This window comes from Ochotona curzoniae, unplaced genomic scaffold (assembly GCF_017591425.1).
Source record: "Ochotona curzoniae isolate NIBS_2020 unplaced genomic scaffold, NIBS_Ocur_1.0 contig_1014, whole genome shotgun sequence".
NCBI lineage: Eukaryota > Metazoa > Chordata > Mammalia > Lagomorpha > Ochotonidae > Ochotona > Ochotona curzoniae.
Window position 1 is genome coordinate 20,391,139 of NW_024464920.1, and position 25,161 is coordinate 20,416,299.

At 40.8% G+C, this 25,161-nt stretch overlaps 1 protein-coding gene across 4 annotated transcripts in view; it reads left to right on the forward strand.

The window, feature by feature from the left end:
• The window catches only part of LIN7A (lin-7 homolog A, crumbs cell polarity complex component), a 138,841-nt gene that overhangs the window by 107,269 nt on the left and 6,411 nt on the right, over positions 1-25,161 (forward strand). For all 4 annotated transcript variants that reach the window (XM_040989920.1, XM_040989925.1, XM_040989921.1 and 1 more), the window contains one exon: positions 20,046-20,249. In XM_040989920.1, the coding sequence (XP_040845854.1) occupies positions 20,046-20,249 (204 nt within the window). The remainder of the gene's footprint in view (positions 1-20,045; positions 20,250-25,161) is intronic.

Here is a 25,161-nt window from a genome sequence, read left to right on the forward strand (position 1 = left end):
CAAAGAGCTGATGCCAAATTGGGATTCAAGCCAGTTCTTGCCTCTGAGGAATATGGATAGTGACCGATGACTCAGAACTCAAAAACAAGTAATAACACTTTCTGCCTTTGAAGAGAAGATGATACAGAAGTCGGAGCTTAGAGGAAATGTCAGAGTGGATAAGTTCGTGGAGAGTATTCCAGGCAGCAGGGAGCATATGCATCAACAGGATGTTTTTAGCTGAAGAGTTGGGCTGGGAGGATGAACATGAGCCATGCAACCAAAGGTCTCAGAAGCCTTCATAATTGGACTTATCTTTTGAAGGTGATAGGAAATGGTCAAAAGAATATGGTTTTATTTCCAGATAGTTAAATTATTCTGACAACTTCCAGCATATGGATGTGGGGTATCTGAAGGCCTAGAAGAAACGGGAGGTGAGGAGACCAAGTAGGAAACTCCTAGAATATACAGGCATGATGAAGGTCTTCCCTGAGAGAAGAGTATTTAAGATGGAAAGGAAGGAGGGAATTTGAAGGCACTTTTGGAGGTGCTAGTACTATAAGCAAGACCTGGTCACTGGATGTAAGAAGAAAAGGAATTAGCCAGGGAGTATGGGATTTCTGGCATGGCTCCTGCCTCTTGTCAATGCAGCGCAGAGCGGGGCTCAGCCAAGATGGTGAGGGGCTCAGTGTGAGCAGTATGTGGTGCCTGAGGGACCTCCGAGCAAGCAGGTCTGGGCACGCAGGTTTCAATTCCATTTTGCCCTTGGCAAGATGCAAATCTAAAATTATTTAACTAAGTTGAAGTAAAGAAACTGCATCCTGAAGTAGAAAACTTTATTAAAAAAAAAACAAACAAACAGAACTTTTCACTATGTTAAGTTTGTTTTAATCGGAGTTTCTCATCCGTGGAACTGCCCAGATTTTGAACAGGGTAGTTCATTCTTGGGAGGCTGATCTCTACACTGAAGGATGTTTGCCCTGGCCAGTTTCACCCCACCCTACCTCCAGTCATGATAATCAACATACATTGGAAACATTGCCAATGCTTCCCTGAGATGTGAAATCGCTCCGGGTTGAAAACCATTATGTTAAACTAAAGCAGCCCAATTCCACAAAAACAGATGCAGAGCAGTAAATGCACAAGTCACACAATTTGAATACATTATGATGTGTGTGGATACAGAAGCATCTGCCAAGCCGCAGCACACAGGGGATTCCACAAACGAGGGCCCTTCTGAAAGAGACGTCAACAATTGTGGAATCAAAACATCTATGAGAACACGGATGGCAGTTGTTCCCAATTGTCGGGAGTGACAAAGACAGAGTGATCGACGGCTCACTAGTCTTGAATTTACCATTCACTCTGTTGCCACACACAAGCAATATGGTAGGAATATCACTGTAAATTCTTCAGTAACAGCTAAAAAGATGTATGATCATGTGCCACACCTGGTACCAAGGAAAGGACCGTCTAAAGAGAGCACAGATCATGTCTTACATGACCCGACTTTAACCTAATTCTCCTGGAAATTATCAAGTTCTTGATAAAGAGAAATGATTCAGCATTGGCTGTAGCTGTAGCTTGAAGTAATCTGTAGAAACATTGGGTGGATGCGTCATAAGCAGAAATAGGCCAAAGTCTCACACTTTCTTACCCCAGACTTGGAGGCACAGCATCTATTTCACCTGAAAGCTTGCTCTCAGTTTTATAGTGGATCTGAAATGTGAACAACTGCTCAGTCTGAATTTCACTTTATTTTCACATCCATAATCTCAGTTTTTTAAAAGTAAATTAAATGGTAATCATTATGTTACTATTAACTCTTAAGCAATATAAGAACACTTTATATAGGTATAGCAATTTAGACCTGGCTAATTAGCCCCTTAGAACCAGTATACATACCATTTCACCCTGCATGAAATTAGCAAGAAGAAACAAGCAAAGCTGGATAATGGTGACTATCACAACACACACCATTTTACTATGTCAGTGGGGGTAGGCGTGTCAAACATGCTTCTCTATGTAGTTATGGATGTGATTTTGCATATATGTGGAGTGCTTCACAAAGCCCAATCATGGTCAGTCTAGCTTCTTATCATTTCTGTATTGGAGAAGATAGCTAATTAAACGCTATGTTGAGTATGTATGCTTAGTAAATGAATAAGACAAGCCATAGATAAGCATTGCAGAAATGTAACTGGGACTTTTCTCTAGCTGTCTTTGTTGTGTGACCCTGCGTAGGTCCAAGCACATTCATGCCGCTTGCTGTAACAGATGAGCTGCTGAGTTTCTCGACCACACCCTTAACATAAGAGATTTTAGGGCAATAAGATGACAAAATTTACCTAAGGATGCTGTTTCTGTAACACATGCATGACTGCACAATGCTGCATGCCAGTGTTAGGGCATCATGTTAATATTAACTCACAAATTCATCAGGTGCGTTTTAGACATCTAATCGTAGTATGAGAAGCAATCAGGATTCTTGAGTAAAAACAGGATGAAAAGTTCTTCCAGTGAGACATAGAAGCAATAATAGATTAAACATGTAACATACATATGCATATATATGTTTAACACCCAAAATAAACATCATATTTATAAAAACTTACAGAATTTTTGTGGAAAAATTGAATTGAAAGAAAAGTCTATTTTGGATGCTAAAAATTTTAATTCATGCATATTTTTCCCCCAATAAACATGGCCCAAGAATGCTTTGAAGACCTCTGTTATGTTAGATGGTGGCAAATGATGGGGCACTAAAAGTAACAAAGATGCTATAAAGGGAAGGAGAGAGGATACTAGAGCCAAAAAAACTGGAGGAAATGGGGCTGAACAGAGCAGCCCCAATGGTGATGTTCTAGGAGAGGGTGGATAAAGGTAAGATCTCCAAGAAAAAACAATCCAGAGTGAAGAGTCAGCGCCAAGTCTCCGGGTGGAGCTGCACCTGGAAGCTGGAGAAGCAACCTGGAGGCCAACAGACCTGAGTGCAAAGATGGGAGATGACTTCAGTAGTTGTCACTCATACTTCTTAATGTTTTAAGTTTTTACACTTCCAAAATATTCAACATTAATACTACCTACTCAATACATGTGTCACCACATTAAAATGGTAATTTGAAAGTCCCCAGGCATTAGGCATTAGAAATAAAGCACTCAGCTGCAATTGTCATCACTGCATTACTGACAAAAGTCACCCCAAAGGCTGGCTTGGAGGGTTTGCAGGCCATGCACTTGCTAAGTACTCTAAATGCACTGGGCCATTGAATTCTCACTAAGCCCCTAGAAGGTCCAGGCTAAATGGTGGAGTTCAGTGAGTAATCTGCTGACTTTTTATTTAGAACCTTCCTTTCCTCATTGCTAAGAGATGATAATAGTGGCTACTCTGTTTTTGCATCTTGGTGTGGATATGCACAATGTGGTGATTCCTAAATGCATAGCAAATACTAAAGACATGTTAACTGTTCTAATTATTACAAATGCATAATCAAACCATGAGTTGAAGAAATCATTTAGGTTTTGTCAACAGAATTGTTGATGAGCATTAACCAATTCATAAAAAGTAAATGCTTATTCAGACTCTTGTTACATGAAATGCTATTGGGTCCAGCATTATTTTTATCACTAAAAAATGCAAACTAAAGGCAGTAGATCTGATTTCACTTATAAGGAAGTGAAACACATACTGTTTTATACATAGTAGTAAGGAGGGGTTCCCAGGAAGACCACAGAAGCAGCATGGAACCCAAGGATGGGGACTGAGGATGAGGTGGCAGAGTAGGCTCCTCCACAGCAGAGCGCTTGGGAGGCAGGTGAGGCAAGGCAGTGAAGGAGGACCGGAGCTGCCCCAGCCAGAACACGTGAGCGCCTGAAAAAACCGCCAGCTCTTCTGTTTCAATACTGCACATTAAGCAAATTTGGCTGAGAATAAGAGACCACAAAGGGTCAGCTGTAGGCTAGTTGGAAGACTGAATTAAAATTGAGGCATGAGATAATTTTAAGCAAGGGAGCAAATGTGCGTTTTAGAGTGACCACTGTGATTGCAATGTGAAGAGTGTTTTAAAAGTGGTGACAAGTCCAGCGTTCTAGCCTAGCAACTAAATTCCTCACCTTGCACGTGCCTAGGATCCCTGTGTGCACCGGTTCATGTGCAGGTGGCCTAACTTCCATTCCAGCTCCCAGCTTGTGGCCTAGGAAAGCAGTCGAGGACAGCCCAAAGCCTGGGGACCCTGCTCCTGCATGGGAGACCTAGAAGTGTCTCCTGTGTTCGGATCAGTTCAGCTCCGGCCATTGCAATCTGTTTCTCCTCCTCAGATATACCTGACTTTCTGATAAAATTAAAATAAATCTTTAAAAAAAAAAAGTGGTGACAAGCAGAGGCTAGGTTAAAGCTGGATTCTCAGTGTGAGGATATGCATACCCTCGCTATGAATCTACAAAGCAAATGGCAATGTTTCTTTTCCTTGTTACAATGAGGGTTGTTTGGGGAGGGAGAAAATAGAATAAAAAATTAAAAATCAGATTAAAGAAGAGACTTGAAGCCTACTTATTTATTTCTTAGAAAAATTCCTAGGTCAACAGATTTATAGCTCTCCGGGCTCTTAAATCAATCAATATTGAGATGGCTGCAAGTTTCCATCTTGGGAGCCCTTAGATTTTGAAAAAGAAAAATTTAAACATGAAGTATTTCATAATCCTTCCTCACCATTTCCCAGGGTAACAGTGGTCCCTGAAAATGTGGATTTGTAGCATGGCTGCTGAAACATGAGTGACTGTCAGGTCCTAGAACTGAGATCTTGGCTCCAGTTCAGAAACAGCTGAGAGGGAATAAAAAACCAGGTTTTGGCCAAGTAATTACACCACAACGGACTATTCAACTACAATTGTTCAAGCTAGGTTTAGTTGGAATTTCATGGAAATAAGGCTTTTTTCCTAACTTTTTTTTTTTTTATATTGGAAAAGTAGAGACAGAAAAAAAGATCTTTCTCCTAGGAGTCACTGCCGCAGAGCTCTCTGTAATTGAGACAGGGATGGACCAGCCTGAAGCGGGAGACCAGAACTCAGTCCAGGGCTCCCACAGGGCTGACAGGGACATCACTGACGAAGCTGTCACTTGCAGCCTCCCAGGGCGCATTTTAGCAACAAGCTGGAATTGGAAGCAGAACAGAGATGCAAACTCAAGCACTCCAGAATGAGCTGTGGGTGTCCCCGGCCAGTGTCTTAAACACTGCACCATGGCCCACCTCTATAATTGGGGTTTTTGAAGCTTTCTCACAGCACACTAAATCATTTCTCAGCTAATTCAGGTAAAATCCCTTCATCTCACCTGATTTACTCATGCAATTGCAGTGGTAATTTTTTTTTTCTCAAATGACTTCAAAGGCCGGAAAAGCCTTATGCAGTAAAGCACCATCGAAACAAAGTGATCTTTTTGTCCCCCTTCTTCAGTCTGTTGCAGAATGACCTGTGTCATTATCTTTGTAATGATACTGGACTATTATATTAAAGGATTATACAAGAAATATGTGAGTCCATCCTTATACAATTTTCAGATAATTCAGTTGGAAAGACTAAAATCAGATCAAAAGAAGTTACATTTTCCTTCCTTGCTTCCTTCCATTCCAGCTCCTTCCTTCTCCCTTCCTGCATAAATATTATTGCAATGCTACTCATCCAAACTTTTTCTTTGCATTGATGCATACATACACACAGTCTCTTACTCATCTCTTTATTTTTATTCAGAAACATGAGACAGTGAAGTGTTGTGGTTAAGTCAGGATCTGGAGATGAACTTGTTATGCATTAATAGTGTGACTATGGAAATTTACTGAACCATTCTCTGACTCAGTTTCCTCATTTATAAAATTCGCACTTGGCACTTAAAGTACTTAATAGTACCTGGCAGTAAACAATTAATGTTAAAGGGTTTTTTATTAGTGTTGTTTCATGTTCTTATTTTTCTAACTTTAAAAATGCATTCATATTTTTAAATATGCTTATTATTCTTGATTTGCTTTCTTAATTAGATATGTATCTTAGAGTTCCTGCCTTATTGGTATCTAGGTTGTTTTAAAATCTGCCGTTGAATATCTCATGGTATCTGGGTGTCATGGTTAATTTAACCATATCCCATTGATGGCCTTTATGATGCTACTGTGAACACTGGTCAATGAAAACCTTTATATGTATGAGAGAGGAACTTTTTAGAATGGATACTGACATCTGGCAAATCAAGTTAGAGGATATTGCCTAATTCACTTTAGCAGACACTGCCAAGCTGGCCTCCAATAAACCTACATGAATTTCTACTTTCATATTGTATGTGAATATGAATTTCACCCAATCCTTCACAATATCTTCCTAATCTCTTAAAATATGAGTAATATTTATCCTCTTCCAGACTTCATACCTCAATAACTAGTGGTGAAACTCAGCATCTTTTAAGTAGGAACTTTGTGAGAATGAATCAGAGTCTGGCCGCAATGAACTACACCTGTGCAATAGAAAAAGGAAGCCCTGCTCTGCTTCGGGCATAACGGGGAGAGTCTTAGAATGGAGATTGGAGAGGCCAACTGAGAGTGGAGAGAGAAGGCTTTGTAGGCCACTCTAAAGTGTTTGTATCCTGTTTGAAGCAAGTGACATACAGAGATAGGACACTTTTTCAATGCCAAGGACATTTGAATATTTGTAATAGTATTCATGGGTCATACAAAGTTACCAGCATAAAAATTAAGCTACTATATAGTTATTTAATTTCAAGTCCCGCTTGCAGTTGCCTTGGTATGGCCACACCATATGGTTGTTTCAGAAACATCTTCCTTAAGAAAAAAAAAAAGGAAGAAGAACTTTTTTTTAATATTATTGAAAAGAGATCAGATTTATAAGGAGAATGAAAAATAAAGATCTTTCACCTGCTGGTTCATTTCCCGAGTGGGTGCGACAGCGCAGAGTGAGCCTACCTGAAGCCAGGGGCCATCAGCCTCCTCCTGGCCTCCCAAGGCTTTCCCAGGCCACAAGCAGGGAGCTGGATGGGAAGTGGAGCAACTGGGACACAAACCAGTGCCCAGATGGGATCCCAGTGCTTAAATACTGAGGATTAGCCAATTGAGCCTTCTTGCTGGCCCAGTGATGTTATTTCTATAATGAAGTTTAATGTTAAGAATAGAGTGCAAGCTGTTCGCTCCAGCGAGCTGTTTTGCATACATTCAGGCATTTTCCTTTTACGAGTTTAGAAAATGAGAAAACACTCCTGAATAAAAAACCCCCACTTATTCGATGTATTGTATTATCTGGGTCAGTTACTTGGAACTCTATATGGGTAATTCAGTAATTCTGAATTGACTTCTTTGAAAGGACCACAGGGAAATGAAATAACTTTCTTACAGCTGTAATATTTGGGCCCAAATTTTAAAGTCAGGTCTTCTGCATGTCTAAGTAAACAACGTGAGAGAAGTGTGTATTGTTTTTTTAAGGGTAGAACCATCAACACGGCAAGGCCTTGGCCCTCAAGGACAGGGTACACCACGCTGGGTTCTTTGTGTTCTTCACCAGAATTTAGCAAAGGCATGCAAAGTTTAGGTGCTCTGGTTGAAATTTGGAGAAAATTTTAGACAAGAATGAAGCTGAAAGTTAATTTGAAATCCAAGCAAGAATTCCTAAGGCAGAGAAAAAGAGCCCTGATGGTGTGTGAATGGGTATCAGCCCGCCTTCACCCTTGCAAGTTAATGAGATGTAGGGTTGTAGAGAGAGATAAAGATATCCCCAGGGTGTCTAGATTGAGTAGCTGCATGACTAGTGATAGTAGGAACTGCAGAGCAGGGCTGGAAAAGCGTCCTTAGGAATTTGAGCCAGTAAGACAATTTAAATTAAACAAAGAAAGTCAGGATCTATCAACGGTAACAAATGGAAAGAATATTCTGTGGGTGTGTATTTAATTGGAAAAGGCATTTATACACAGGCTCAGAAAGACATTGGACAGTAAACCTGAAACATCTTTTAAATTGTCACTTTTTCTTCTACAAGAAGTCATCTGTAATATTGAATATATATATAGGCAAGTTAAATAGCATAGCTATTATTAATGCACTGTTATTCATGGTACGGTGTAACGCAAGTGTCCATGTTGCTTTACATTTCATGGAAAACACAGGTGACGGCAAAGGATCAGGCAACTTCTGCTTGTATTTGCAATGACTCCCCACATGTACACACATGCCCGCGTGCAAACACACACACACACACACACACTTGATATTAATTACCTGGGCTTCCAGGATTTTACAATAAGTTAGATGCTGAGGAGTGTCTTGTGAGTTCAGGTGAATAGTTTCAGCAATCTATTGTTGTCTCAATGACATCCTTTAGAAATCTATGATTTCCATTAGTAGGATACTGAAGGAAAGATGAAAAAAAAAATTCCTACTTGACAGGATCCTTAAATATGTTATTTGGTGTTACTACATAATACACTGTCCTCTAGGTGAAAAGGAGACAGGATGCTGTGTGCTGGGCTGAGAGGAGGAAAAGCTGTCACAATATTCCTGTAGTCACGCCCTTTTCTAGCTCACAGAATTGTCTACAATACCCTTTGTTATCGGGATTGCTGTCCCAACCATAACAAACCATCAGCCATACAGTCCAAGTTGGAGGGGTAGGCATTTGGTGCAGTGTTTGAGGTGACACCTGAGACACAGGAATCTATGTGGTCCTGAGTTCAGGTGATGACTCAAGGACTTGTGTCCTTGCCACTGACATGGGAGACCCAGATGGAGTTCTGGGATCCAGACTACTTCCTGGCCCTGCTTGTTTCAAATGTGCAGGTATTTGCAAGAAAACCAATAAATGGAAGACTCTGTCTCTTTCTCTTCCTCCCTCTCCTTCTTCCCCTCCCCTCTGTAGCTCTAGCATTTGACTCTCTCTCTCTGCCAATCCACGAAATGAAATGAAATAAGATTAAATGAAAGTAAATCATTGTAGACTATGTGAATTCTGGGCTTTGTTGTTTTCCCTCAGGTGTCTCATTATATGTCCAGGTATGCAACATTGCTTCATGAATATTTAAAAGCCCTTACCTCCATCTGGCTATTTCTTGTAAACTAACAGAGCCCTTTTAAGCCAGGCAGGATCTCACTTGGGATTTTGTAATAGCAGAATATTCCATGTTACTAGTTCTGATTTTAGGGTCTTGGCAAAATTACAGAGTGAGCAAAACAGACTCAACTGTACTCTTTCGAATATCTCCTCCTTCATGTTACCCTTTGGTGTTCACTAGCCCATCCTCTTTGATTGGAAAAGAAAAACCTCTTTCTTTCCCTTTTATGCAATGAAAATTCAAATGGCTTAAGGGTTGTTGAGTGTGAAAACAGAAACAAGGAACTGCATTTGGCCCAGTCATTAGAGATTGGGATCCTCATGTTCCATATGCAAGTGTCTGGGTTAGAGTCCCAAGGTCTCCTCGGATTACAGCTTTCTGCTAACACTCTCCCTGGAGGAAGCAGTGATGCCTCAGGCAGGTCAGTCTTTGCACTTTACATGGGGAGACTCCAGCTTATCTCAGCTGGGCCCACTCACAATCTTCTGCAGTTTTGTTTGGAGAGAAAAAGAGCAAATGGGAGTGACTATCTCTCTCTCTGACATGTTGTTTACCTTGTTCAAATAAATTATTTCACTACATAAATTATTTTAAAATAAATTATAGACATTTAAAATCACCACCTTTTCAGGCACACATAGAGAGAGAAGAGATCTTCCATCTGCTGATTCACTACCCAAATGGTCGCAGCTTCCACTATGGGCCAGGCCAAAGCCAGGAGCCAAAGACTCCATCCCAGTCTTCCTTAAGGATGGCATGGTCCAAGTACTGGAACCACCATCTGTGCTTCTCAGAGTGTGCATTAGCAGGAAGCTGGATCAGAAGCAGAGACAAGACTCCATGCCACACATTCCTAAATGAAATGTGGACATCCAAGTGCTGACTTAACCTTCTGTACCACAATGTCTGTTCCTATTATGCATTCTTGGATTTTTGCAACATATTGCTGTATTTAAACAGGAGACCTGCTGTCACAGTTTATTGGTACTAAGACATTTCCTGGGATTTTTAGTGATAAAGCTGTACGTCTCAATGTGAAAACTGAGGCACATGAAGGAGAGGTCTAACATTCAACCCACCTGCTCCTGAACCCACTGCTTATGTTTCCACTGAGTTACTTGGCTCTGCTACAGGCATGCTAGTTTGATTAAGGAGTCACTTTTAGTGACTAAGATGTATTTGCACTTTTAAATAGCATTATGATTGTGTTTAGTAGGGAGGAGGATACATTTGGGGAGCAGGAAATGATCACCACTCTCCCATTGCCTGTTGCGAAAGCCGCCCTGGAAGCAGATATTGGACACTGGTGATCTTGACACCGCAGCTTAGAAACATTTGCAGGAGGCTCTGCTCCCTGGAGAATATTGAGGAATGTTTTGGGTTATAAGAACTAGAACAGGCACAAAATATATGACGGAAGCACAGGTCAGTGCGAATCCCAGCTGGGAGGGTGTCCCTGTCATCTCACAGGTCTAAACGAAATCTGCCACTAAAAAGCGAGCAGTTAGGACAGCCAGTTAGAATTGTGGGCTCCTGTGCGTGGTCTAGGCCAGTTACTGACTATAGTAGGCATTTAGGGATTGAAACAGTGGATGGAAAGTCTCTCTCTCTCTCTCCACTTCTCTCTCTCTCTCTCTCTGTTACTTTGCTTTTCAAATAAACCTTTAACACATTTAACAGACTCATTTGGAGATGATATTTTCAAGAAGTACTTCTCTAGGAAGTTTTATTTTCACACTTCCAGAGCTCACACGTCCTGAAGATGGTCATGTGTCTAGGTGTGCACACATGCATGGCTAATCTAGTCAATTGCCATCATGGTTCTTCCCCTCGTTCTGATACCAGGACAGGCGTTGAGCGGTTCCCATGAAGCAGTGCCGCTGGGTTGTAGCAGAGTCACTGCCTTTGTTTCTAGTTTCAGTCACCAGATCTAAAAGCTAGGCTGAAATGAATGTTAGAGTGGTGAATGTCTGATTTCTCACGTGATTTTTTTTTTTGCTAAAGACTTGCTTGATTTAGGGTTCCCCACATAGGACCTACTGCTAATGCACTGCATTCTTTCATCGCTTTCATAATTAAAAGTTTTTGTATTTAAAACTGTTCTCACTGGATAAAAACATGTGATTATGTACACCTTTTCCCGTTAACCTCCTTGCTCTCTGTGGTGTTGGGCGATTTGCTGATTCCCCTCTCTCAGGTCCCTCACATTATGCATGCACCATTCACGTGAATCTTCTACACACCTCTACCCTAACAAAGCCTGACACTGGGGAGGGAAGAGGTTTTCATGAATAACTAATGATCATTTGCAATTAGCATATCAATTGTATGGATGGCACTGATGCTACTAAATTACTTGAGACTGATTAAAAGCATTGGAGTCACCTTTGTAGTTCTAAATATTTATCCACCAGACCCCAATCACTATGCATCTATTTAGTAAACTTTAGCTTCCTAGATTACAGAAAGGAAAGGTCTGTGTACTCTAAAGGCAAAATCAAATTATGTTGCTGCTGTTGTTCTTAAGCATCTGAAACCCAGCAACAAGATTACCACCCAGGAGGAAGTTCTTCAACAAAGAGCTAACACGTGATGGGCTCATTGCAAGTGGTAGGCACTCCTCCAGGTGCCCGGGTGTATGTCAGGTTCTCCATGAAGCCCATTTTGCAGGAAAGAAAAGCGAAGGTTAGATATAAGAAAATTGAGCAGTAGATATCAAATAGCATGTCTGTGGCTGCAGAGCTGGTAACTGAAGCAGCTCAAATTCAAACTCTGCAAGTACAAGCCCTTTGCCTAACAGAAAAAAAATTAAATAGATGTTTTATTCATTGACTCAGTACTTACTGAGCACAGGAAAGATGCACAGCACAGAGATGGATGGGTTAAAGACTCATTCTGCCCTTGGACAGTGTGGTGGCAGCAGAATGATTATAAACTGATGAATTACAGTGTGCTGAGATAGATATTAGCAAGTAGGCAGGAACAAAGTACCGGGGTGAGCATTAGCATATTGTTTCCAAGGGATAAATGTGATACTTTTTATACACTTGTCACTTTTCTTAAGCAAAAGAGAATGCATTTAGAACAGGAAAATTAACATCGTTGAGAAAAGGGAAAGCTCAAAGAATCGCGTGGCTCTTTTCTGCACCTTTCCTGTATAATGTGCGCTCTGAGATACTCCTTCCCTAATCAGATAGCTAATTAACATAGCTTGCTGTTAATCACCCAAAATGCTGATGGTAAAGTAGCCGCATTCGGGCAGAATTAGAAGATTTCTGTCCTCCCACCAAGCCCTTCTGCAGTGATGCCGTAGAGAATCCCTTGAGGTGGCATTTACTAGATGCGTTAGTTATGGTGTGCGGTTGTGTGTCCAAACACTAATCTGCATGTCAATGACAGGCTGGCTAGATCAGAATTTTGTAAACAGTCAATATATTCAACAAGGGTCACAAAACTGTAGACTCCTACATGCAAATCTAGGAATAGCCTAGGTCTCTGTGTTTAAAATGGTCCTCGGCTGCTTTCTGCGTACACTCAAGTTGAAGATCTGGGGCCAGCATTGTGGCACAGTGGCATTGCAATATCTGAATGCCAGTTTGAATCCTGGATACTCCCCTCCCAATCTGTATTCCTGCTAGTTTGCCTGAGATGAAAGTGAACGGTGGGCCTCTGCCATTCACTGTAGAGACCTGGACGGGAGTTTCAGGCGCCTGGTTTCAGTTTGGATCAGACCTGGCTATCGCAGGTATGTGGGGAATAATCATCAATTGAAGACTTTCTCTCTCTTTCTCTCTCTCTCTTTCTCTCTCTCTCTCTCTCTCTCTCTCTCTCTTTCCCTCTCTCCTCCTCATCCCACCTCCTCTCCTTTTTAAATAAAGAACCATTATCGGAGGCCAGCATTGTGAGAAAGAAAGTTAAGCTGCATCCTTCAATACTCGGCACCCCATATTAGCAATCTTTCAAGTACCGGCTGCTCCATTTCTAATGCAGCTTCCTGATAATGTGCCTGTGAAGGCGTGGAAGATGGCGCTGCCCCTACATGGAGTTCCAGGCTCCTTGCTCAACAACAGATGGAAGATCTCTTTCTGTCTCTCCCTTTCTCTCTCTCAACTCTGGCTCTTAAACAAATAAATAAGTATTTTCAAAAGAAGGACTACTTATCCAAAAATGCTGTGGATAGGAAAGCCGTGTCTTAGCTTAGTATTTCCATAAGGCTCTTGGTAGGTAGATATGAGCCTAATTTCTGGAAACAGATCTCAGTTTAGTTTGCTCTCTTCTGCTTACTACCTGGGTTACCAAGTCAAATTTAATAATATTTTTGTGAGTATTAGATATAATTCAACTGTCTGATAATAAACACTCTGACTAAATGTTAGAGTCCACATACTATTCATACACACATTTTATATGTATATGTATATATATGTGTGTGTGTGTATGTATATGTATAAACCCATATTCTTAAAACAATATTAATGAAGAAAAATTAACAGAAGAGCAAAATAATCAATTACCATTATCTTTGTGGTAAAGGAATAGATCTTTGGTCACATGGAGTCTTTCAAAGGTGAGACTCGAACCCCACTAATGAGCTCTTTGGGTAGCCAGCCTCATGCAACCAAACACTTTCCTGTCGCATCACCCGAAAACAGACCTGTGCCTCATTTCTAGTTAAGTTAGAAAAGTAGCATGCGATTATTGAGTAGGCAGTCATCAAGCACAGTGAGTCTTAGTCCAGCCCTTCAACTGACACATTTATAAGATGGACTAGGGCACAGCCATGCTTGGTTGCTGTTTCTTTATATTTTTTAAGATTCTATTTATTCTATGTGAAAAGCAGAGTTGCAGAAGGGGAGAGAGAGAGAGAAACTTTCCATTCACTGGCTCACTCCCCAAATGGCCCCACTATCCAGGGCTGGGCCAGGCCACAGCCACGAGTCTGGAACTCAATACCTGGATGCCGGTTGGTGATGTGTGGGAAGGGGCTGGAGTGCTTGGGCCAACTCCCTCTGTTTTGCTGCTCACATTAGCAGGGAACTGAGTCAGAAGCAGAACAGCCAGGACTCAAACAAGCACTCAGATGGGATGTCAGAGTCCCAGGTGGCAGATTAACTCATGTGCCACTACACTGGCCCTGCCTTATGGTTTATGATATTCACTAAGTAAATTAGATTGTATGTAAGAGTCTTTAAATCCAATGGTCTGAATTTCTCAGGTAGATAGTTGCTTTGAGATATTATAGCCTAATACTTTGGATATCTTTTAGTCTTTGATGACATCTCTTGGCCTTTTAACCAAAGGAATGACTGATGTCAATTAGTATCCAATATGTAAAACTGACCCCAAGGGCTGGTATCCATGGCAGAGTAGACGAAGCCTCTGGCACCATGTAGATGCCAATTTGTGTCGCAGCTGCTCCGCTCTGATCCAGCTCCCTGTTTATGCCCGGGCAGATTAGTGGAAGATGGTTTAACTTGGGCTCACAGGAAAAACCTGGAGGAGGCTTCTGGCTCCTGTTTTCACATCAGCTCAGCTCCAATCATTTATAGCCAATTGAGTACTGAATCAGAGCATGGAAGAATTCTCTCTCAGTCTCTCCTCTCTGTAACTGTGCCTTACAAGTAAAAACAAATATTTTTAAAAATTGACTCCAGATATGCCTAATATAAACAAGAGGTATTGCTAAGTCTTGGCTTGCTAGCAAAGCATTTCTTTATTACCAGTCACCAAACTGAATTGCCATGATATCTTATAATCCCCATAAAGAAAATTCTACAGGAAGACCTGTGCGTGGAGCATTTGGCAAATGATATTACACGATTCCTTCCCAGTGTAGGTATGTTTCTCTAGGGTCTACCCACTGGCCAGGGTCAAGCTTTAACTCTCTCATGAATTGAGGGAAACACCAGTCATGGGAAGATTTGTTTATGCGGTGCACTCCAAACTGTCACATATTAGAGATGCTTCTTAATCAGCTAGGAAATTGAGCAAACCAGAAATTGCAGCTGTTTTGATCCCTCACAATTTGTGGAAATGGAAGCACTATGGGGAGATCAGAATGTAGCTGTATTGGAGTTTGGCTTGTTTGCCTGTCACATTCTCCGACCTTTAAGTCTCCTTGGGCTTAAACCTGAGACCGTGGGATGAAACAAGAATGCATTTGGCTGCTTGGTGAGCTATGCTTCCCCAGCTTTCTAGATGAAAATGTAGCAACATTCACAAATATCCAGTTCTTAAAATCTGATGAGTGTAGCATTTTGCTTATACCTTCGAATTTTGGAAACTAATAAAACTATTTAAACTCCCAGCTCATATTGATTTACATGAATTGTTAAAGAAATTTTAAGGCAAACATATTTTCAAGTTAGAAATGTCCATTCTTCCTAGTGAAATGTAATTCATTTCAGTGACTGGCCGTGGTCCACTGAGGCACAATGATGGAATGGGAGAGGTTCTTGAAGGTAGAGTCTTTTATTTTTTTGTATCACACTTTGTTTTGTTGCAGTGTTTTCTGAGCCTCTTGTATAATCTCATAACTTTTTCACCACACCTCCTCTTCTCAAGTAAAATCTAGCTGTTATCAGATGTCCATGGAAACAGCTAGCTAAATTATTTTATGCAAAAGGACTTCTCAGGTTATAACACATACAGCAAAAACTCTTAAAAGAACTAAACTTAAGCACACAGAACTTGAGGTTTTATGTCGATGAGGGGGCTTTACTGTAACATCAGAAGGGTCCCCAGTTCTCCTCCGATGACCAAGAACCACAGTCGCATCCTCTCTGGAAGCGTCAGGTGTTCAGCCATTGTTCCAGCTGGAATCAGTTACTGCACAGGATAATTCTTGAGAAAGACTTGTTCAACTCCCTAGTTTTGTTAAAGAATCTATGCCGTTTTGCTTTGTTAGGCAGTCTATGCCATTTCAAAACATGTTTTAAGTATTTAGTTACAAATAAAGCATAAATTCAGTAAGTGAGAAAGAATTTGGGCCCTGCACTGTAGTCTTGCGGCTTAAGTCCTCGCCTTGCATACACCAGGATCCCATAAGGCCACTGGTTCATGTCCCAGCAGCCCTACTTCCCATCCAGCTCCATGCATGTGGCCTGGGAAAGCAGTCAAGGACAGCCCAAAGCCTTGGTATCTTTCACCCATGTGGAAGACCTGGAGGAGCTCTGGGCTCCTGGCTTCAGATCAGCACAGCTCAGGCCATTGTGGCTGCTTGGGGAGTGAATCAGCAAATGGAAGATCTTCCTCTCTGTATATTTGCCTTTTCAATAAAAATAAAATAAATCTTGTTTAAAAAAATTGAGAAGGAATCAATGACAACTTTAGGGCTCAAGAAATACCTAGCAACAAATGTTTACACAGCAACATTTATTTTATAACTTAGCAAATCTTTTGGACTCTTCTTATTCCTAGACTGCCAGGGAAATATGATGTGTTTTTCTCTTCTTACTTTGGAGGGAACCAAAAAATAAACAGGAAAAAAATATATAGGAGTGAGGGAAAGGGGGATGGAGGAAAGAAATCTGCCATTTTATTAAAACTTTTTATTGATTACTAAGAAATTCCAAAGAAAAATAACAGCTTACAATGACCAGCATACACAATCAAAATATTTATAAAATAGGCAAGACCAGGGCCTGGCACGGTAGCCTAGATGCTAAAGTCCATGCCTTGAACATGCCAAGGATCCCATATGGGCGCCAGTTCTAATCCTGGCATCCCTGCTTCCTATCTAGGTCCCTGTTTGTGGCCTGGGAATGCAGTCGAGGATGGCCCAAAGCCTTGGGTCTCTGCACCCATGTGGGAGACCCAGAAGAAGCTCCTGGCTCCTGGCTTCAGATATGCACAGCACCAGCCATCGTAGTCACTTGAGGAGTAAATCATTGGACAGAAGATCTTTCTCTCTGTCTCTCCTCCTCTCTGTACATCTGACTTTGCAATAAAAATAAATAAATCTTAAAAAAAAAAAAGTAGTCAAGGCCAGTGAAAAGAAGTCTACTTCAGACAAAAGTTAGCTTTCTTCTAAAAACGATGATTAGGAGTGTTTGAAATAATAAATTTACCAGGCACATTTATACTTCTTCAAATCTCTAACAACTATCTCTAGGGTTTAATTGTACTTATTCATTATTACAATTTACATTACCTTTCAAGAAAGTGCTTTCACTGGTAGAAATAGGGTGTGATGCTGCCCAGGTGTCACCTGAGAGAAAGACAAAGATGAAGACAGTCAAGAGATGGTCGACTCCTCCGAGCCACCAAGAAATCTGACGCCTTCTAAGCTACATAAAGCATCGGAATCCCCAACTTGACCATGGAGTCTGCTTTTCATGAATTTGCAGCTGCAAGGAACAGCAGAATCATGGTGAAATAAGATAAACTTGCTAGTTGTGCAAGCTGGCCTTGGGGGCATGCCATGTGACCCTACTGTGTGATCCTGTGGCAGTGCCTGACAGCCTCAGGCCCTCCTGTGTTGCCTCGCAATCACAAGACACCTATGGGCTGGCTAATGGGGTTCTCAGGATTTGGGCCAAAGTCTCCAACCTTATTAAATAAAAGCAAAGGGAACAAAAACCAAAGGAGAGTCTGGAGACTAGCCATCTGGCATAGAAAATTGATGGACCAGGAAGTTTCCATCTTAGAAAATAGAGGAAGGTGTAGAAAACCATACCACCACATTTTTCTCTGAAAGGGAAGTTCTATCCAGTTACAAATCATATTGGGGAGAAGATGAAATCACAAGCATTCTGAAAATAGAATTTATAAAAGACAGTGTTGTCCAAGTTTTTCTGTTCTCCATGTTCCTACAAAGAATTTAGCTGAATATAACCAGATCTGTTTCATAAAGATCTGCTGAATGACTAAGTCAATAAATAAATGACTAATTAAAAGAATGAAATTCATCATCAAACAAGTTTTTCTTTAGTTTCAACCGCATATAACAATTCACTCTGAGTCTGCTTTTAACCTAAATAGAACAAAGGATGTAAATTGCCTTCAGGGCTTAGCCCATTCGTTTCTTCTTCCCCTGTTGTTTGCCCAATACGCAGATAAAAAATGGCACTCTTATAGGCTAGCGATGACAACTCATTGATAAATTTAAGCTTTTTCCTTTCTCAGTCTGTATCCATCTTTTTGAACAAATGTTGGAATGGAACTAAGCCCCCTAAATTCTCCAAACATATGTACTAGTACTCATTATAAACCTCTAGAAATGGGCCAGCACTATGGCTCAACAAGCTAATTATCTGCAGGCTATGGCATCCTATAAAGACATGGGTTCATGTCCCAGCTACTCCACTTCCAATCCAGCTCTCTGCTTACGGCCTGAGAAAGCAGTGGAAGATAGCCCAAGTCTCTGCACCCATATGGGAAGGTCTAGAAGAGGTTCCTGGCTTTGGACTGGCCCAACTCTGGCCTTTAAAGCCAGTTTGAGAAGTGAACCTGGAGGATGGAAGATCTTTGTCTTTCCTACTGTCTGTAAATCTGCTTTTCCAACAAAAGTAAATAAATGTTTTTAAAAATCTCAGGATGTAACTAAAGTGTGCTTCCATTGAATTTTCTTTTCTGTGATACCGTTTAATCTCCACTTAGAGTCTCCCTACTGCATGGGCTATGAAAATGCAATTTAGCCGATTGGGGCAAACTGTACTCCTAGCAACCCTGGTTATTCTGATAGTCTTTAAGCCTAGCTCAATCGCTATATATCACATCGAGACTGTGTTTCCAGACATTTCCTGTGCCACTAGGCAGACAAGCCTTTGCATGTTAGCCCTGTAAAATGGGACAGCATGACCTGTTCTGGGAACAGAGGAGGCATGGGATGAGCTGTGTGTGGGAAGCCAGTGTGTGTTTTAAGGTCCGGTACAGTGTGATTACAGCCTTCTTGCTTTTTGTTTCTCCCTCCCCCAACCCAGAAACTCTTGACAGAACTGGGAAAGAAACAGTTCTCAGTTTACAGTAAAAATAGTTCCTCCATCCTATTGCTGCTTCATGATGTTTGAAAGACTATTTTGAAACTTGAAGATTAAGAGCTATTTTTTCTTTCTGTATTATCTTATCTACCTTATGAATAGGCATCAAATCATATCCTATAAAATTTTTTGCTTGTTTTTTATTAGTTTTGTATTCATGTCACTTGCTCATTTTACTGACATCTTTGTTGACTTATAAAAGTTTCTCATATGAAGAATATTAAAAATGATTGTTATATATTAAAAGTATTTTTCTTATTTATTATTTGTCCTTTGGGCTTTAGGGTGTGTATACTACTTGTGAAAATTCACATTCTATAAATATGATTTGGGGGGGGTTTACCCTTTGATATTTTTATTGAAGATTTTCCTTCTGTAAGATGATGAACATTTGCTTTTGTTTTAATTGTTTTGTTTATTTAATCAAACTAATTTGTATGTAATACATTATATTTCGCATGCATATATGTGGGTTTAGGCTCTCGACTGTTCTGTGTTATTCATTATTTGTTTTCAGGATCATTATTTAATAATCTTCCATTGGGGTCCCAATTTTATATGTATCATAATAATGCTTTACAAATGGTTCATTATGTCCAGTCTATTAGGTTCTACTGTCTCCTATCTCTTACTAACCTAATAAAACAATATTGTAATGATTGTAGATTCTTCATAAACTCCAAAATCTGATAGGAAAAGTCTCTTTCATCAATATTTTTTTCAAACATTTTCTTCCAAAGGGAATTTTACATGTTGGCATTATCATGTAGACTTTATTGTGTGTCAGCCTCCTAAGTCAAATTCCCACTCAATCCATCCGCAGTCCAGGGCAGAATTGTAGCTATAGATGTAAGAAGATAGAATTGAACTCCTTTTTCCATACCTTGTTATTTCAACCTTGGGCCTTTAACATGAAAACTGATTTCCGATTTCTGCATTAGAGCAAAGAACATTGAAGTATTCCTCTTTAAGACATATCCCTGTCCTTTCAGAGTGTGGAAGGAGAGCATCACGAGAAAGCTGTGGAACTGCTCAAAGCTGCTAAGGACAGTGTCAAGCTGGTGGTCCGATACACCCCAAAGGTCCTGGAAGAAATGGAGGCTCGTTTTGAAAAGCTACGGACAGCCCGGCGTCGGCAGCAGCAGCAACTGCTCATTCAGCAGCAACAGCAAACACAGCAAAACCATATGTCATAGGTGAGCGGCGCCTTCATGCAGGGGGAGTCCTGTAGAGACGAGTGCGATTGATATCTTTGTAGAATATAGTTTCTCAGATGGCCAGAGTGAAAGGAATTATCCAGTTACATTGAAGAATTCAAACAAAAGTCAATTAAAACAAAGACAGCGTTCTCAAGAAATATGAGCAAGACAGATTACGTGTCATTCATCTGGCTATTTTTTCCACAGTGGTAAAACATGTTGGAAAATAACTTGCAGATTTTAGGATTCCTTTTATGCGAACAAGCAAAATGCAGCCTCTATGCTAACCCAAGCCCTCTGGTCTAAAACCAGTTGCGAGGCGTGTGAACTGGACCCTACTCAGAGCTCATCCCCTTTGGATGACTGGCTTTGCACACAGTAGGAACACTTCAGAATCAGGGCACAGCCTTCAGGTGCTGCCCCTGGGAGCAGCTGCTTTAGAAACATTAGCAAAATGCCCCACTGGAAAAAAAGAAACCAAGATCTGGCTAGTTTCCATGTTGTTGAGAAATCCTGGAGTATCTCTAAGGTGCTCATTTAAAATGTGTCCAAGAAGCCCCTGTCTTGTCCTAAACTCCTTTTTGTGATAAAGGATGTTAAATCAGATTTTTGTTGTAAGTTTTCAAGAAAAAGATCAATAGCAAGTCACTGTATTTGAATTGCCTACCATTTGCTTACCACAGATGATCTCAAATACTCAGAAAAATCCTTCCAGGCAAGTACCATTAAAACCCCGCTTCTGAAAGAGATGACCTGAAGCTGAAATACCTATTGGGATTTCCCCACAATCGCTCTTGGAAGAAGATAGGATTATTTCTTGCCAGGTATTGCATCTGGCAACATCAGATATTCTGCAGTTATGTAACTTCCGCTATCTGTCCTATGGAAATGACAGTTGAGGTGGATTTGCAGTGAGGCTTCACAATGTTTTTTGGAAAGTGCTAATAGGTAATGGTGGTTTTAAGTCATGAACTATCAGATTACAATTTGAATCAATGGCAATATTTGTTATAACGTGATGTTTCCTGGTTTTGTGATACTCCTGAAGAGCAGAAATCATACAGGGAAGTAAAACGTGTATATAGGATTTATCTTTCCACAGTTCTGGGACTACAACAATCTTTTCTAACCTGTTAGTTTAACTATAGGACATATGTCATGTTTTGTTATCTCAATCTAAAAATACACTCTAATGAATTCTAAGGTTAGATTTTTAAAATATTTATTTTTATCACAAAGGCAGATTTACATAAACAGAGAGAAAGATCTTCCATCCACTGGTTCACTCCCCAAATTACTGCGATGGCCGGAGCTGAGTCAATCCAAAGCCAGGAGTCAGGAGCCTCTTCTGGGTCTCTCATATGGGTTCTGGAACCCATTATTTTGGACCTTCTTCCACTGCTTTTCCAGTCATAAGTAGGGAGCTGGATGGGGGGTATAGCAGACAGGACACAAACTCGAGCCCATATGCAATGGCAGCACTGCAAGGTGGAAGACTAGACAATTGAGCCATTGTGCTACCCGCCCCGCCAAGATTACATTTAATCAGCAATATTTATTTGTCATTTCCATGGTCTAGGTACTGACCATAAAGCTGCAGAATCAGCCTGAGCAAGGCAAAAATCTTTCTATTGTGATGAGCACAGTTTCTTTAATTTTTTTAAAAAGATTTGTTTATTTTTATTGGAAAGTCAGATATACAGAGAGGAGAGACAGAAAGATCTTTCATCCACTGATTCACTCATTAAGTGGCTGCAATGGCCTGAGCTGAGCTAATTTGAAGCCACTAGGCTAACCTTGCTGGGCCTGATGATGTTTCAAGTGTGACAGTTGACAAGCAAATAAATGAAAATATTCCATTGGGACTGGTACTTTTGTAGTGTTATAAAAGATTATTTAAATAGGGGCCCGGTGGTGTGGCCTAGCGGCTAAAGTCCTTGCCTTGAAGGAGCCAGGATCCCATATGGGCGCGGGTTCTAATCCCGGCAGCTCCACTTCCCATCCAGCTCCCTGCTTGTGGCCTGGGAAAGCTGTCGAGGACAGCCCAAAGCTTTGGGACCCTGCACCCACTTGGGAGACCTGGAAGAGGTTCCTGGCTCCTGGCATCGAATCGGCATAGCATCGGCCGTTGCGCTCACTTGGGGAGTGAATCATTGGATGGAAGATCTTCCTCTCTGTCTCTCCTCCTCTGTATATCTGACTTTTCAATAAATAAATCTTAAAAAAAAGATTATTTAAATAGAGACAGGCTAGGTGATGACTTTTGAGTGGGTGGTCAGGGAAACACTCTCAAAGAAGGCAGCATTTATGAAGAGATTGCACGTCAAGAGCAAACCAAGAAAGAAAATGGTAGTCATAGGGCAGACATGACCTTTTGGATATTTGAGGAACAAAGAGAAAGGCTGAGTAGTTAGATAAAAGTTCATGAGAAGGGCAGCAGTGGATTATGAAGCCAGAACGATAGGTGGGGGTCAGGCCATGGACAGCTTCATAAATTACTGTGGGAAACTGGATTTTACTGCAGTGGAAGCCACTGGAGGATTTTATACAAGTCATTGACCCAATCTGACTTACATATTGAAAAGATTGCACAGCCTGCTGTGGGAATGGATTCTGGCTGGTTAAGATTGAAGCAGAGCATCGTTGTAAGGCTAGCATTCAATACATGCAGACGCAGTAGACCGGAGATGGGGAGGCATGGACTGGGATGACACTGTTGAGATTGAAGCGTTCTCCTCTGATACCCTGATAAGGATGGTAACCCACTATTCTTAGCCAAACACTGACATCTTTCGGCTCTGTCATGATTTCTTCCATCATCACCAATTAAAATCTGTTCTCTAAATTCATTTAGCCATATTTTCCGTGGTAATATTTTTTTAAAGATTTATTTTTATTATTTTTTCATTGGAAAGGTGGATATACAGAGAGGAGAGACAGAGAGGAAGATCTTCCGTCCGATGATTCACTCCCCAAGTGAGTCGCAACAGGCCGATACTATGCCGATCCGAAGCCAGGAGCCTCTTCCGGGTCTCCCACGCGGATGCAGGTTCCCAAAGCTTTGGGCTGTCCTCGACTGCTTTCCCGGGCCACAGGCAGGGAGCTGGAAGGGAAGAGGGGCTGCCGGGATTAGAACCGGCGCCCATATGGGATCCCAGGCGTGCAAGGCGAGGACTTAACCACTTGCGCCACCGCGCCGGGCCCCCATGGTAATATTGTTAAAAAAAATGTTTTGGAAAATATATGTAGCCTTTAAGACTTCTGCAGTCTTCTTAAATTTTATTTTACTTTATTGGAGAGGTACATTTACAGAGCGGAGAGACAAAGAGATCTTCCATCTACTGATTCACTCCTCAAGTGACTGCAGTTGCCAGAACTAAGCTGAACCAAAGCTAGGAGCCAGGAGCTTCCTCTGGGTCTCCCATGTGGATGCAGGGTCCCAAGGTCCTGGGCCATCCTCGACTGCTTTCCTAGACCACAAACAGGGAGCTGGATGGGATATAGGGCCGCCAGGACTCATCCATATGGGATTCTGGTGCATACAAGGCGAGGAGCAAGGACTTCAGCCACTACGCTACCATACTGGATCCAAGGTTTATGCTGTCTTACCAAAAGCTTCTATTTTGTTCATTCAGTACTCGTTGGCAATGTACAATGTGGACATAAACATTTGCTGGGCCAGGTATTCTCTTCCATCAATCTTCACGAAATCGCCTATGAACCACCAACAAGAACATTCTTCATAAAAGTCATTTGCAAGCTATGGTTTTTCTTGCATAGTACATGGTAGAGTCATATTTAATTATACATGAAAATTCATGCTTGCCACGATAATAGTTGTAATACTCATGATCACAGCACCTTGAGATGAAATTCTAGTGACCATTTCAAGAACCCTCAAACTACAACCAAGTCATGTCATCCGTGAATTTTACAGTGTATTCAGTCATAGCAGCCATGTTAGTGCTTTTGTGATCTTTAATTACTTGATTTTTTTAGGGGCTAGATGAAATGTGTTACATTTATGAACTCAAACTATGATTGCTTAGAATAAAAGATTTGAAGTTCATTTGATGGATTTAACTTGAAATGTTTCTAAAAATTTTTTAACTTTGACCAATCAAGCAAAGACCAGATTAAATAAAATTCTTGTCAGATATTGCTTTATTGTTTATAAGAGAAAAGATAATTGCTAATGTCACAGCTATATCTTTTTTTGAGATTGTGTAGGCAAGTTATGAAATGGCCTACATGAACATGATAAATGGTGGATGCAATGAAGAATAGACCAACTGTAGTACTGTGTGAGGAATTTACCTCTTAGGCCTAAAAATTTAATTTTCAGCTCTCCTGGAGTGAAAATCAGCTGTCATTTCCCTTCCCTTGCATGGATGAAAATCAGAGAGAACAGATTGCATTTTTCTAAAATGTATAAGAAAAGATTATTTACAATTATGTGATAAAAATTTAGAGAATATGAATAAGGGGGCCTTCGTGCTGTATCTACTTTATATAAAAAAAGAATATTTACTCACCATTACATTTCCATTTTAGAGTATGACTTTGAGGACATCTATGTCTAAGTTTCCCAACGAATAAAAGTACAAACAAAGCGGTGTCTCTTGTGGCATAAACATCCTGAGAAATTCAAGAGTAAGATTTCATCTGATCTCCATTGCCAGATGTAGAATAGAGATTAATCACAGTCAAAACCAGTCCGTATTGTAAATGTATTGTAGCACATTGACAAAGCAACTCTGCTTCTCCTGGCTGTTACACTACGGTAACTGTCGTGACACCTTCTGCTACCATTATGCATGCATCTTGTTTTTAAAGATTTATTTAGTTTTATTACAAAGGCAGATATAAAGAGAGGAAGAGACAGAGAGGAAGATCTTCTGTCCGATGA